The following is a 15358-nucleotide window of genomic DNA, read 5'->3' as shown; positions in this document are numbered from 1 at the left end:
TGAATATGTAGCTGGCCATAAAGTGCAAACAAATTTCAAAGGACTGAAACAATGCAAATTAAGTTTTCTGACCTCAAAGCAATTAAGGTAGAATTCAGGAACAAAAGATAAATTTAAAAATTCTTATTTGTAAATTCAAGAAAAGTCTAAGTTACCAATTACAAAATGATTCTAAGTTAAGAAAACCAGTACCTTGGGAGAAATAGCCTTAAATGCTAACGTTAGGAAAAGAAGAAGGTGGAAAATTTATGAACAAATGTTCATAACTAGAAAAAGATTTTTTTAAAAAAGTCAATGAAATAAAAACTAATATACAATGAAGAAAATTAATAAGGCTAAAAGTTTTATATCTAAAAAGAGTAATGCCAAAACTCTGACAATATTGAGGAAAGAGAAGAAAGGGCAGTAAGTACCAATATCAGGACCAAGATGAAAAACAACATAGAAACTGCACACATGAAATATTATAAGCAACTTTTTTAGAAATTTGGCAATTTAGGTGAAATGGACCAAATCTTTAAAAATATAAATCATTAAAACTAAGTCAAGAAGAAACAGAAAGCCTAAACATTCTTGTCATCTTTAAAATAGTTACCAATATCCTTATCAAAAAGAAAACATCCAGGCCCAAGTAACTCAACAACTCAGTTCTGCTAAAGGAAAAACTAACTTCAGTCTTTCATAAACTTATCCACAGAAGAGTAGAGACTTCCACCTCACAACATAAGGCTACCCAGGATATTGTGAAAATCTGATGAGAGAGAATGAGAAAGCAAAATTATAGGCTGAGGTCTCATAAAAGGGGACATTAAAGTTATAAATAAACTATGAGTTAACTAACTCCAGCAGACTATATGAAAAGGATAACAAATCATGGACAAATTAGGTTATCTCAAATAATGGTCCAATGACAGTTGGTTGAACAGTCAAAAATCAGTTAAAAAAATGTCAAAAACCAATGAACTTTGCTATGTTGAGATTGACAGGAAACAAATCATATGATCATTACAATAAATAAATAAAAAGCACTTGACAAAGTTCAATGGCTAGTCATTTAAAAAGTCATTTTACAAAGAATAAAAGGAAAATTCCTTAATCAAGTAAATGGCAAATATGAAAAAAACCTAGAGCAAATATGACAAGAAATGTTGAGAGAATTTCTTTTGAGATCCAGATTCACATATTACAAACAAAAATCTAGAGTAGTGAAATCAAGATGAAAATGGAAAAGGGAATAACTTTTTGGTCATAAGTTAAGGAAATATTTCATAAACACAATTCAAAACTCACTAGTCTAAAGGAAAATGGTGCTTGACGAGTAACTTCTGCATAGAGAATAGCAGAGGACAGAACAAAGCATAAGAGGACAAGCCACAGAACAAGAGAAGGTGGTTGGAAAGTCTAACACATAGAACTACTCCAATTCATATGGTATAATCCCATGTCTGAAGTTCAAAAATAAGAAATTAAGCTATACTGCTTGGGAGCTTACATAAATCATAAACTATGTTTTCTGTATAGTGTAAAACAGGAATCTTTTTTTAAATGTCCACTTGTAAGGAGTTGAAGAGATTGTGAACGGGAAGAAAGGTTGCTTTCAGGATGCTTGATTTCTTGAACCAAATGGTGATCACATGGCTATTGCATTATAACCAATTTTAAAACTGTCTTTTGAAAAGTTTTATGTGTATGTCTATATATACATTTCACGTTATATAATGTTTGAAAAAAATCAATTACTTTATAAACTAGAACGAACGTAGGTACTATGCACGAAAGGAATGATTCCATAAAATCAAAAACAGAATAATACTATCAGAGGAAGGAAACCAAGATCAACTCTGGTCAATAAAAGCTGTTTCCCATGAGGTGTAGATTAACAATTCTGATATTGCTTCACGAGGCTAAAACGATCCATTTGTTAATGAATTAGTTAGTGACATCAGTAAGAATTCATCTTTAGCTCACTACAGTTACAGCTGATCGCACACAAAAATGTTGACAATGTGTATTATCTACATGGGTTAGCATATATACATGTGTTTCTTTGCTCTGTCAGATGAGAGGACATATAAGAAACAACACTCTGGTAGCAATGTACAGACCATCACCCAGATCCTGGGATCTAATCTCACTGCCCAGTAAAAGGCATGAGGGCTCCCTGGAGAAATGGCTGATTCCCAGAACTGGAGCACTGTAAAATGAGCCTCAGGCACCCAGCAGTACCAAAGTTAGGAATTGCTAAAATGAAAACAAGTAAGCCCACATTGATGGGAGCCAACTGAAACAGCTCCTGGCAGCCAAAACTGGAACAATGTGCAACACATTGTGGAACACAACTGGAACAAAATAAACAGTACTGGATTATAACCCAAAATACCAATAAATGTCCATTAGTCCACATTGATATGAAGAAATGACTGAATAAATAGGAGGAAAAAAAAGACAAAATATTCCAAATTTATTATAGAGATAACTTTAGCTTCTAAAGAAGGGCAAGCCTAACACACTACTCTAGTGTGGGCTGCACATGGAGACCTCCTTCCAAACAGTACAGTATGCAAAGAATGGGAAAAGAGAACAACTTTACAGTGGAGAAACCTGACAAAGACTATTTCACCCTGTGGACCAATAACAACAGTCACAAATCAAGTTGATGGTATATACCCTTGATATGATAACAATGGTACTTTATAGAAGGCAAATGCCAATAGAGGAGAATTCTACAACACACCTGACTAGTACGCCTAAAAAGGGTCAAGGTCAGCAAAGACAAGGAAAGTCTGAGAAACCCTCAGAGCTGAGAGGAGCCTAATGAGACAACGACAACTAATGAAAGAGAAGATCCTGGAGCCCCCCCCCCCAAAAAAAAAGGGATATTAGGGGAAAACTAAGAAAATCTGAATGAAGTATAAATTATAGTTAATAACAGTGTATCAGGGCAGCCCGGGTGGCTCAGGGTTTAGCGCCACCGTCAGCTCAGGCTATGATCCTGGAGACCCAGGATCGAGTCCCACATTGGGCTCCCTGCATGGAGCCTGCTTCTCCCTCTGTCTGTGTCTCTGCCCCTCTTTCTCTCTGTGTCTCTCATGAATAAATAAATAAAATCTTTATAAGAAGAAAAACCGTGGTATCAGTATCAATTCACTAATCAAAATGAATGTACCAAACTAAGGAAAGATGTTAGTGATCAGGGAAACAAGGTATAAGGTGTACTGGAACTCTGTATTATCTTTATAATCTTTCTATAAATCTGAAATTGCTCTAAAAAATAGGGTCCATTAAAATTATTTTTCAAAAAAAGCCAAGAAAGAAAACCCAGAACATACATAATACTGGTATACAATAAAGAGGATATTACAAATTTATGTCTAAAGGATAGACTACTGAGTAAGTGATCTGGGGACTACTGGCTGTTCACATGGGAAATAAAATTGGATTACAGTTTCACTCCACATGTAAATGATGGACTAAAATTCAAGTATGTAAAAACAAACAGTTTTCACTCTCAGAAGAAAATCTTAGAGAATATCTCCATTATCTTGTAGTAGGTAGGAAAGCATAAGAAAAAAAAAGCATTAACCCTACAGAAAAAAATGATTTGTCCACATAGAAGTTACCAACTTCAATAAAAGAAATAGTACTTAAGAAAACAAAAGACAAATGGTTAGACAGAAAAAAAATGGTGTTTCAACCTAAAATGCCCCATCATATACAAAATGCAAATAAAGAAATTCTTTTTTTTAAATATTTTTTTAAATTTTTATTTATTCATGATAGTCACAGAGAGAGAGAGAGAGAGAGAGAGAGGCAGAGACACAGGTAGAGGGAGAAGCAGGCTCCATGCACCAGGAGCCCGACGTGGGATTCAATCCCGGGTCTCCAGGATCGCGCCCTGGGCCAAAGGCAGGCGCCAAACCGCTGCGCCACCCAGGGATTCCCAAATAAAGAAATTCTGTAAAAAAAAAAACGTAAGAAGATGATAATCAATAGAAAAATGGGAAAGGAGATGAATTGACAAATCCAAGGAACAAATGGCCATCAAACAAGTGGAAATAGGCTCAATAGGAGTAGTAATGCATCTTTAACACTTAAGATACCATGTTTTACCTCTCAGATGGGTAAAAATTATAAAAGGTTCAGCAAAATTACAAGAGAAAGATTCTTTAGTGCACTGTCCACAGTCATCAAGTGCTTTAACCCCTCTGGAGGACAATTTGATAACATCCATTCAATATTTACATCTTTTCTTCCAAAATATTACAAAAGGAGCAAAGCTGAGGCTTTCATCAACAGAATTATGATACTATAGTTCATTCAACTGGGATATGATGGAAAAGTATGTCTTAGTTTAGAAGAATTAGGTAGAGATACAGATATATGTATAGAAAGGTTATCTAGACAGAGACAGACAGATACACACACACACACACAATGGAAATACAGCTCTGACACATTACTTGGTCTAGAAAGAAAGTCATAGAACAATCCACAGAGTAGGACAGAATCTGATTAAAAAGGAAAGAACAAAAAGACATAGATTTCTGTATGTCCATCCCTATATATTTATGTATATCCACCTTTCAGTGCTAAATGCCTTAAAAATATGTTTATGCACATCCCTATATAAGTGTTTAATGTACAGAACATTCTTGAAGGATACTCGTCAAATGGTGAAAGAAATGAGATTGGGAGCAGAGGAAAAATGGGTAAAGAATTCTTTTCCTTTTTTATCTATCCATCTTTGACAATGTATTACTTGTGTAATTAAACTTTTTTTTTCCTTAGTGAAATAAGTAGAAAGGGGAAGAGGAAAAAATGGTATGTTTTACCTGGAAAGTATTTGAAAGCATTTTCCTTCGTGAGCACTATGTGTGTCAGAGAGGCCACTCTCCTGCTGCATGAGCACCTGCCCTTTGGTCATGCTCTCTCACTCTGTACCCCAGAGACGACAGTGCCAAGCAGCACTACCTGGGGTAGAAGAATGACCCCTGACCAGTAAACTGCAGCTGGTCTGCAAGGAGCTACAGGGAACCATAAGCATCTCATGTGTGCACCATGCTTTTGGAGCTTCCCTGAACGCAGTGACTCTTGGAACAGGACTCAAACCTGGTTGGGACACACAGGTCAAAAATATCACCAAGCCAGGTGTGAGTCACAAAGGCACTTAGATTTGCACCAAGTGAGCCAGCTATGTATGGAAAGTCATTTTCAAATCTGAGTAGCCTCTGCTGTTTCCATGATAACCCTTCCACTGCCCCCAGAAATTAGAAGTACTCCATTCTAATCATTCTTCGAGATAGATATAAGCAACAATATTTTGCAATTAAACTGAGGCAAATAGCAAGACATAAAACTTATTCATTACACAACTAGTAAATTTATGACTCAAATTTTATCTATAATTTCCCAAACCATTATAGAAAGTTGAATCATTTATTTTATATAGTAGAACACAATGTGGGACTACACAGTCCAGGAATCAAGTCCCACCTCGGGCTCCCTGTGAGGAGCCTGCTTCTCCCTCCGTCTGCCCCTCTCTGTGCCTCTCATCAATAAATAAATAAAACATTTTTTAAAAATTAAAAATGCTAATTCTGGGGAACCCCAGATTAGGACTTCAAAGGGGCACTGACTTACTTCACCCACCCCCTGAAACAGATCAGAAGAGGAGGAGTTTACACAAACATAAATGAGTTTCCTCCCTTTCTCAGAAGCCTTTATTCAAAGTATCACTAAATCTTACCACTGATAATAAGGTGAAATATACTTGTTTGTTTAAACTGAATCCCTTAATGACAGAATATAACTTTAGAATAGTTTTTTAATTTCTGGTGACAGGTAGAAATAAAATGCAAGAATGGGATAGGGATTGTTTCATTTCTTAAAAGAAGAATGTGAGAGGTCTGAAGGATGGCAAAAAAGTTCCTATTATTAAATCTGAGTGAATAATAACAGGAATATCATGGCATTTGCCATGCTTTTTCATATGTTTAAAATACTCTTTTTTTTTTAAAGCACTTAAACTCCTGGCATTATTCCAAAAAATAAGACCATACAAGAGCATCTGCCAAGCCACCACAACCTGAGAAAGCAGTGGTCAGTCAACAATGTCCTTTGACAACTTTTATCTTGGAAGGATGCGTGTAAGTCGATTTTGTGTCCCTGCCACTGCCTACAGAAAAACAGGCATGATCTGTTTGCACTTACTTAAAGTGATGCTGGTTTTCACTGTGGACAGGAAAATTTCAGTAAGGATACAAGGAAGACTGCCCCTCTTGGGTTCACATACCTGTGTCACTACCAGATCCTGTTGACAAAGCTGGCATGATGCAAGCCTCAGGCTGAAACCACGCACACCAAACCCTCTCCGCTTAGAAAGTCACAGGGAATTCCAGCTCGATGGCCTGCAGCCACGCTGTCCACCAAGATTTATATATCGAGCAGGCCGTTTCTAAAAAGAGAAGAAAAATTCTTTAAAAATAGTAACAGGGAAGTCTACTAAATTGCAACCTTCTGCAACTAATTCAGAGTTCTTATTCCGACACGCTACAAGATCACAATTCTTCCAAATTTTGTCTACATACTTCTTGCAAATATTAAGTGTGAGATTTTTTATTTTGATGTGAAATTTCTAATTAAAACCACGAAAACTCCTCACGCATATATCAAGGCTTCCTTAAAGATTTTTCCAGTTGGGTTGAGGACTGCTGAGTGCAGACTGAGAACAGTAAAAAGGTTTTAACACCGGTGCTATTCTAAAAATCCTTGGCCTCTCTGACCGTGATTCCACACTATATTTCTAATGCAGAACAGAGACTCTGTAGATGGTCGACAACTTACAAACAGTTGGAATTCTTTCAATAGCTCATCCTAATATGCCAACTGCAAAGTTCTCTAACTCAAAACTGCAAATCACCTGGAGAAACTGCGAGAACTGAAGATGTTAGGGATTCACAGAAGTGTTCATCTAAACGAGACCTCCTAATCCATGCTAATACACAAAAGCCAATTCATTTAGGATAAACTAAGCTTTGGGACACCTTAAAAAATATCCACTCTTTTCCAAAAGCTGTTTTAATGACAGTTTTTCCCAAAATAAGCTGTAAAGCGCTACTGTCTCGTAGCTAAGGAGAAAGGACTCCAGAATTCGGCCTCATCTCTCATCCTGCCAACTCTATCATCTTGGACAACTTTTTAATCTTACTATGCCTTAATTTCCGTATATAAAATTGGGGATAACAACAATTTAGAATCGTTTCATGACGAAATAGACTAAGTCTCACAGAACAGCATCTGGCATATGACTAGCAAACAAGAAATGCTGGCTATTATGACTGGAGCTCTTTAATTCAGGCAATGACATTATAAAATGAAAACATAAAAGAAATAAGATTAAAACTGATGCTGGCCTGACACCTAGGAGAAGGCCATGTGGTTTAAATTGGACCACTGCTAATAATGGAAAATAGACTACATTTACATTTTTTAGAAATCAGAAGACCCACACCATGTGTTTAAGTCGATTTTTAATGCATTTTCCCCAGTTTGCTATAAAGCAAATTCAGTAATTTAAAAGCATATTTTAACATATATTAACAAGAAAAACAGATATTGTAAACACTCGAAACACTGGCTCACTTCAACCTGGGAAGCCTTTAAATTGCTGATTCATTTACAGAATAAAAGGAGCTTGCCAAAGCTCATTGAAAAAGTCCAAACTGTAAAATTCTATTAAAACCTTCTAAATTAGCTTTCTAATTATCACAGCAAATCTTAGGATGAAAAAAATCACCAGACTATCTCGAACCAAATTATCCGGTGCAATGGCTTGCATTTTGTTTCATAGTACAAAGGTTGACAAGGTTAAAATATGCACACGTACCCATACAGACAGGACTAATAATTAAAAATGTGAGGGCAATTATTTTAAATGCCAAATAAACTATAAATCATGGAGCTTATTTTTAAATAACTGAGAAAGACCAAGTTTCATCAATGCCCATTTCTAAGGCTGTTTTCCCCGATAATTTTAAGAGGCAACTCTACTTTGCTGTCATAAATTATTATAACAATCAGGATTAAAATTCAACTACATAAAAGTGCTCCCTAATTTGAACACAAAGAAAGTAAGAAACAGACCATACGTGATTTAAAGAATGCACTCAGTAAGACTTTGGTTGTGCTGAGAAAAGGGGAGGAAATGGTTGAAATTTGTGAAGTGTATGCACACACATTTCTACCATTAGGGCAATTATGTAAATGCATGTGGGTAGAGAGTTATCATATGTATGTATGTTACATAGATAATTTAAGCTCTTTATGCCATAAGTCATAATTTAAATAGTACCGACTGCTTAATAGAAATACACATGCAATACAGTTTATACCATGCAAACTACTCCTTTCTGCACGCCTTAAAGAACTTAGAATACTTTGGTAAGGGATCCCTGGGTGGCGCAGCGGTTTGGCGCCTGCCTTTGGCCCAGGGCGCGATCCTGGAGACCCGGGATCGAATCCCACATCGGGCTCCCGGTGCACGGAGCCTGCTTCTCCCTCTGCCTGTATCTCTGCCTCTCTCTCTCTCTCTCTGTGACTATCATAAATAAAAAAATAAAAAATAAAAAAAAATACTTTGGTAAACCACAAACATATAAGTGATCTTATATCAAACATTCTATATCTACTAAGACAAGCTTACATTTCCATAGCAAAACATCCTTCTGAGTTGATACTGCTGCAGTACATACAAAGCCACTTACAAAAAAGCCTCAGCATTTCTTGCTTTTTATTTTATGACAAACACCCAAGGTTAAATTTTTCCAAAGTCATGTTACTTAAGAAATATATGCTACAAAGTAATTATCTTCTCACAACATATATAAGCATATTAATAAAAAGTAAGTGGTTTGATAAAATCCCAACCAGTAAAAATGCTTACTATTTTGTGGAACAAAGCAGAGTCGCTGAGTTTAACTTTCAAACTGAGCTAAATTTTTGTAGTAATCATGTTATTTTCTTTGGCAAAATTTATTGAAAATACTTTGGAATTTGTCAGAACCCAGCTATAATTATTACTGACTGTTGTATGGAATTGATTTACTACAACACAAAAATACCAGGTGTTACAGTATGTCCTGAGAGGGATTACCGAATATTCTTAAATTGAAGTTCAATCCATCTTTCCATAAAAAAGAGAGATCCAAACGCCAGGAACCCAACAGCGGTATCAAGTGCACCTGAAACATTTACAATACCCAATAGAACTATTACAACCCTCCTTTAAAAAGGCTTATTTTTGAAATTTCATTATTCCAGTTGTACCTTGCTTCTATATATCACACAGTATCAGGTTCTTCTGGCATCGATCATGTGGAAACAGTGAACTATGTGAAGGTCTAGGAGCTAACAATGTTCAATTTCTACTGGCCTTGGGTAACCCTGAGGGCTTCCGTGGCACTCATGACATCTAATGGTCAACCACAGAAGTGCAAGTGTTTGTCACAGAAAACTCCAGTGTTTCTGGCGTTTCCAGGAAAGCAAAAATTATCTGATTGCACTCAGAGAAACAGTCATCTGCAAAAATTTCATTTATATGCACTCATAAATGTTAAATACACACTCCTCCTGTGTGCCTCCTCTCCCTTTCAATACTTCACTAGAACACCACTTCACTTCTGACACCAACTGAGCTCTTCCGCATATCAACCAATTCTGCAACATGAGCTGAGTGTCCTACAAATTCAATTCAATTCTGGCACAATCTATCTAGAGATGGCATCAGATCCCACAGGTCCAGGGCAAGGTCCCACAAGACTGTCCCCACCCCCATGTCAATCACAAGTTCAAGCTATCTCACCTGTGCTTCTGATCCATTAACTACCAATCAGAGGTTCTCATGAACCCCTGCTTGGCTTTATTAATTTGCCAGACCTTCTCCAAGAACTCAGGAAAACATTCATTGAGTAGATTACCTTTATTTAATTATATAAGGATATTTATTTTAAAATATATTTTATTTATTATAAAAGGATACAACTCAGACCAGCCAGACAGAGGAGATGCACATGGCATATATGTGGGAAGAACACAGAGCTTCCATGTCCTCTCCCTCTCCAGGAACACAACTCTCCCCACCCGCCCCTTTCCCTGAACCTCCGCCCATTCACCAACCCAGAAGCACTCTGAACTCTGTCCTCTCAGGGTTCTATGGAGACTTCATTACATAAGCACAACTGATCAAATCACGGGCCACTGGTGACTGATGCTGCTTCTAGCCCCTCTCACATCTCCAGAGGGAAGGTTGCCAAGTGCCAACACTCCAATCTAGGTTGGTCCATTGGCAACCAGCCTTCATGCTCCAGAGCTTTACAAAAGGCACTGCATTACCATAATCTCAGGTGTGGCTGAGAGGGGACACACATTATCAGTTAACAAGATACCTTTATCACTATTATCACCTAGAGTTTTAAGAACTCTGTGCCAGGCAGCTCTGGTGGCTCAGTGGTTTAGCGCTACCTTCATCCCAGGGTGTGATCCTGGAGACCCAGGATCAAGTCCCACATTGGGCTCCCTTCATGGAGCCTGCTTCTCCCTCTGCCTCTCTCTCTGTGTGTCTCTCATGAATAAATAAATAAAATCTTAAAAAAAAAAAAAAAAGAACTCTGTGCCAAAAATGAGAGGCAAAACCAAATATATCTTTCTTCCCATAAACCACAATACTACACATACCCACAAAGTTTAGGTAGATGAACAAGAAATCAAATACTGGACCTCATTTCCACATACATTTCCTCTCAATTTAGCAGAGTATTCAAGAACATGAAAACTTTTTAAAATTTTATTTATGTATTTATTTTACAGAGGGGGAGAGAGGGTGAGCAGGGGGAGGTGCAGAGGGAGAGGGAGAGAATGTCAAGGAGACTCCATGCTGAGCACAGAGCCCAACTCGGGTCTCACTCTCACCACCCCAGGATCATGACTTGAGCTGAAATCAAGAGTTGGGCACTTAACCAACTAAGCCAACCAGGTGCCTCAAGCATGAAAACTTTCAATTAACGTACGGTATTTAAAAATCCCATTAATATGCTACCATTTCAGGAGACTGAAATGACAACTGTATCCAGTAATTCAACTGCAGGTTACTTCACCAGTTACAATTATTCTAAGTTACACTTTCAAAATCTGATAGAGCAATAAAAATAAAACAGTCAAGTTTAAAAAAAATTTTTTGAAAGCTTGATCTGAAACATTATATATTAGCCAATGCAAGCAGCAAACTACATCTGTTAACATTATTCAAAACTTCATAAATTATAACTGTAAGACAATAAAGGAGGCAACAAGTAGTAAGTGGCATAAATCTGCTTATATAAAATGGTATTTACACCATTTATACCAGCAGTTCTCTGAGTGTGGTCTGCAGAGTCCCCAATAGTCTCCAAGACCCTCTCAGAGGACTTCATTAGATCAAATTATTTCCACAAAAATATCGAGATGCCATTTGCTTTTTGTACTGTGTTGACATCTGCACTGATGGTGGTAAGTAATGGTGGGAAAAATCATGAGTACCAAATTGAAATTATTCATCCTTGTACTCTTCAGTGCCAAGCACTCTCATTAAAAAAAAAGAAAGAAAAAAGACAGAGGAGGAGAAAGAGAAAAAAATGTTCACTCTAGAATGTTCTTAATGAAGTTAAAAGTTCTTAATCAAATTACTAATTAGCTGCCTCTTCAGTATCCATCTTTTTAATATTCTGTATGATGAAATGAGAAGTACACACAACGCACTACTGCCATAAATAAAGTCTTGTCTGTTTCAAAGAAAAACACCTATGTGATGGTTTCTGTAAATCAATGTAGTTTTCTTTTTTCATGGAAAACTACTTTTACTTAAAAGAATAACTGAAAGACAAGCTATTCAGCTATTCACCTTAATCAGGATGGAGTATTTGGTAAATATTTTCCTGAAAATGAATGAAGTGAGTCTGGGACTTTGAAAAAAAAATGACAATATGTATTGTTAGTGATAAAAAAAAAATAAGCTTTCAGGCAAAAAAAATAGAATTGTATAAAACATGGGTCCTCTAGAGGCTGCCTTGTCCTCACTTTGCAAGGTACAGACAGACAAATGCAAACACACTAGAACCCAGCCCCCATCTTGCGTAGTTCCAGTAGGTACCCAATACCCAAAGCTTCTTCTAAGATCAGGGGCAATATTAACCAATGTCATTTCTTAAATAGTGTCTACATGTGGATTGTGAACCAATATTTTTTTCAAATATCAATATATGATATTAGAAAACCAAAAATGAATAAAAGATTCAAAGTGCAAGACAGAGCAATGGATTTCAAAGATCCAGTATGATAAGTTTATTGATCTATTTTCAGATTCCACATGGCAACTCCCTTTAATAAACAACCACACAACAAGTTCTGAGGTTGTATCAATGAATCTTCACAATTCACTGAACAGGCTATCAAAATACTCATCCTTTTTTCATCTACAGATCTGTGTGATTTTCTTCATACCCTTCAACTGAAACATATAGCAACAAATTCAAAGTATAGAGATATGGAAATGAAGGTCTGTTAATCCAGGCACTAGAGAAATTCCAATTTACTAAATTTTTTTTGTCTTAGGAAACAAGTTATTTTTCATAGAAATGTTATTTACAGGGCAGCTGGGTCAGTTAAACATCCAACTCCTGATTACCACTCAGGCCAGGATCTCAAGGCCCCCTCCTGGGCTCTGTGCTATGGAGCCTAATTAGGAATCTCTCCAAAAAAAGAAAAAAAAAAAAAGGAATCTCTCTCTCCCTCTGCCCCTCTCCCCCATAGCTCTCTTGAAATCCATCTTTCTTAGAAAGAAAGAAAGAAAGAAAGAAAGAAAGAAAGAAAGAAAGAAAAGAAAAGAAAAGAAAAGAAAAAAGAAAAAAGAAAAGAAAGAAAAGAAAAGAAAAGAAAAGAAAAGAAAAGAAAAGAAAAGAAAGAAAGAAAGAAAGAAAGAAACATTCATTTATGTTAATGTGTAACAAGTTTTAACATTGTTATTTTTAAATAATCTCTACCCCCACAGTGGGGTCCAAACTCACAACCCTGAGGTCAAGAGTCACAGGCTCTACTGACTGAGCCAGCCAGGCGCCCCTAACATATTATTTTTAAATGAACTGAAATAATTTTTTCATTACTCAGTTTTAATTTCCAGTATGGCAAACATCGTATAATGCACACAAATGAAATTCTTTGGAGTCTTTGGTAATATTTAAGCATGTAAAATGTCCAGAAACCCTAAAACTTGAGAACTACTATTCTATACCAGGGATAAGCAAACATTTCCTACAAAAGGCAGACAGTAAGTATTGTAGCCTTTGCGGTCTATATGGTCTCTGTCTCAAGACAGACAACACATATAAGAGTTTGGTATGACTTTGTCCCTGTATTTTATTTACAGAGACTGAGAGAAGGCCAAGTTTGCTGACCACTATTCTATGCCATGACACCCTATCTGCTAGAGACTTAAATATCTAAAAGATATTTAAATTTTCAAAGGAAAATAGTTTTTAAAAACTTCCAGTGTTTAATGCAGAAATATATGTAAAACAACAGATATTTTTAAACTATGCCGTTCCTAATCATATTTCAAAATCACATTTGAATCTTGTCTATTCCAAGAATCTTATAATCTGTCAGTACACACAGAAAATTAAAACTTAAAACTGGCAATATATTAGGGTACCATATGTAAGAAAATATGCTTTATTACAGCTGAACACAAAAGACCCTAGCTGTCAAGGAAAAGGGAAAAATTATGAAAGATTAAAAAGACCCCACACATATCACAAACTCAAGAGGGTTCAATTATTACATAACACACAAATCATATTATATCCTTCCCACAAATGGAAAGGAAAATGCCAAAGCAAGAGAAAAAAAAATAGAATCCCATTGAAAAACATCCTATAAAACTATGAAGACCTAAAAGAGGAGAAATACTGCTTTAGAATCCCCAGATTAAAATACCACAGCTCTAAAGCTGTAGGGATGCCAGCAAGGAGCCCTGGCCCACTTGCCCAAAGGGGGAATGAACCATACAGGTCAGGGCTGCATCTGGTCAGGGTTCTGGGTGAGAAGTCACACACTGTCACACTTGCTCACTCAGTTCCCACCCCACTGCCTACCCCATCTGGAAGCATTGGTGTGATGAATGAACTGACGCTCACAAGCAATGACCTCATTCCAGACTATGCAAACCATCTACAGCAAATCAGTGCATCATGACCCCCGTGTTTTCCCTCACACCGTCCTCAAGTAAAACCACCACCTTTTTCAGTGCTGCGCATGTTCCCGACCTCTCACAGAGGGACACTTCTTTTCTGATGAGGACTTTCTTTTCATTCTATTTATGTTACACCACCTGCCATAAAAAAATCTTAGATAGTCTTCAAGATTATACGATTTACCATCAATGACTCACTCTTTTCTCCCCTGTATTTTGGCATTCTTTTCTAATTGTTGGAGGCAGGAGGGAATGGTAACTTCCTATTTTTCTTGACCAATTCTCAATTCCAGATCCATCCCAGCATTCCATCAGCATTCCCTTAAGCCCTCTCTCTTGGACAAACCAATCTTGTAATTATCTTTGATAATTAAGATACATCAACATCATTTTCTATTTTTCTTGGGCTTTTGTCCCCCCACAAGGTTTCCCTAAGGATGGAACCCATGTCATCAGGTGTCCTTAAAATCTGTAATGAACCTTATTCTGAAGTACTTCTCTCTGTGACCAATGCAATCCCTCCTTGAGCTCCCTTCCTTGTCAAGGTCAGGGACCTTGAGCTCCTTTCCTTGACCAAGAGCTCCCTTCCTTGTCAAGGTCAGAGTAACCATATTAGTTTACTTATGGGGAGACAGCCCTCCCTAATGAGGAGAGCACGGATTTTGAAATGAGACAGACCAGCTCTGCCATACTGACTCCCTGGTCTTGGCCAGGCTATTTAATGAAATGAGATTAAATGCAATGACATAAGTAAAGCACCTAACCTAGAGCAGCCAATCAGCAGACAACAGTTTTATTAACACTCTTCGACCTCATTTTCATCACTCTACTTCTCATTTCCTCCGATCTAGCAAACTTTTAGAAGCTCTATAATGAAAAGAATACAGGCTTTGGTGAAAGACCAGTCTCCTCATTCTACCATGTGCCACATGCACAACTTACAAGGTATGAGACCTTGGGAAACCAGTAAGGTACCAATTTAAGTTTTATATGTATATGTGTGTGCATGTGATGAAGTATAAATATGTAAACACAAACATGTAAATATATACATACACACACCTATGTGTGTGTGGCATG

General features: G+C 36.9%; 1 protein-coding gene across 5 annotated transcripts in view; it reads right to left on the bottom strand.

The window, feature by feature from the left end:
- Positions 1–15358, bottom strand: part of MPP7 (membrane palmitoylated protein 7) — a 307829-nt gene that overhangs the window by 220952 nt on the left and 71519 nt on the right. For 4 of the 5 annotated variants that reach the window (XM_041767665.1, XM_041767662.1, XM_041767666.1 and 1 more), the window contains exon 2: positions 6293–6454. In XM_041767665.1, coding sequence (XP_041623599.1) covers positions 6293–6329 — 37 coding nt within the window. In that variant the 5' untranslated portion in view covers positions 6330–6454. Of the gene's footprint in view, positions 1–6292; positions 6455–9859; positions 9934–10036; positions 10061–15358 lie in introns of those variants that run through there. The other variant, XM_041767663.1, reaches the window with a different exon arrangement.

This window comes from Vulpes lagopus, chromosome 8 (assembly GCF_018345385.1).
Source record: "Vulpes lagopus strain Blue_001 chromosome 8, ASM1834538v1, whole genome shotgun sequence".
Lineage (NCBI taxonomy): Eukaryota > Metazoa > Chordata > Mammalia > Carnivora > Canidae > Vulpes > Vulpes lagopus.
Note: the sequence above shows the minus strand (reverse complement) of the source record. Positions and strands in the feature narration are given on the sequence as shown.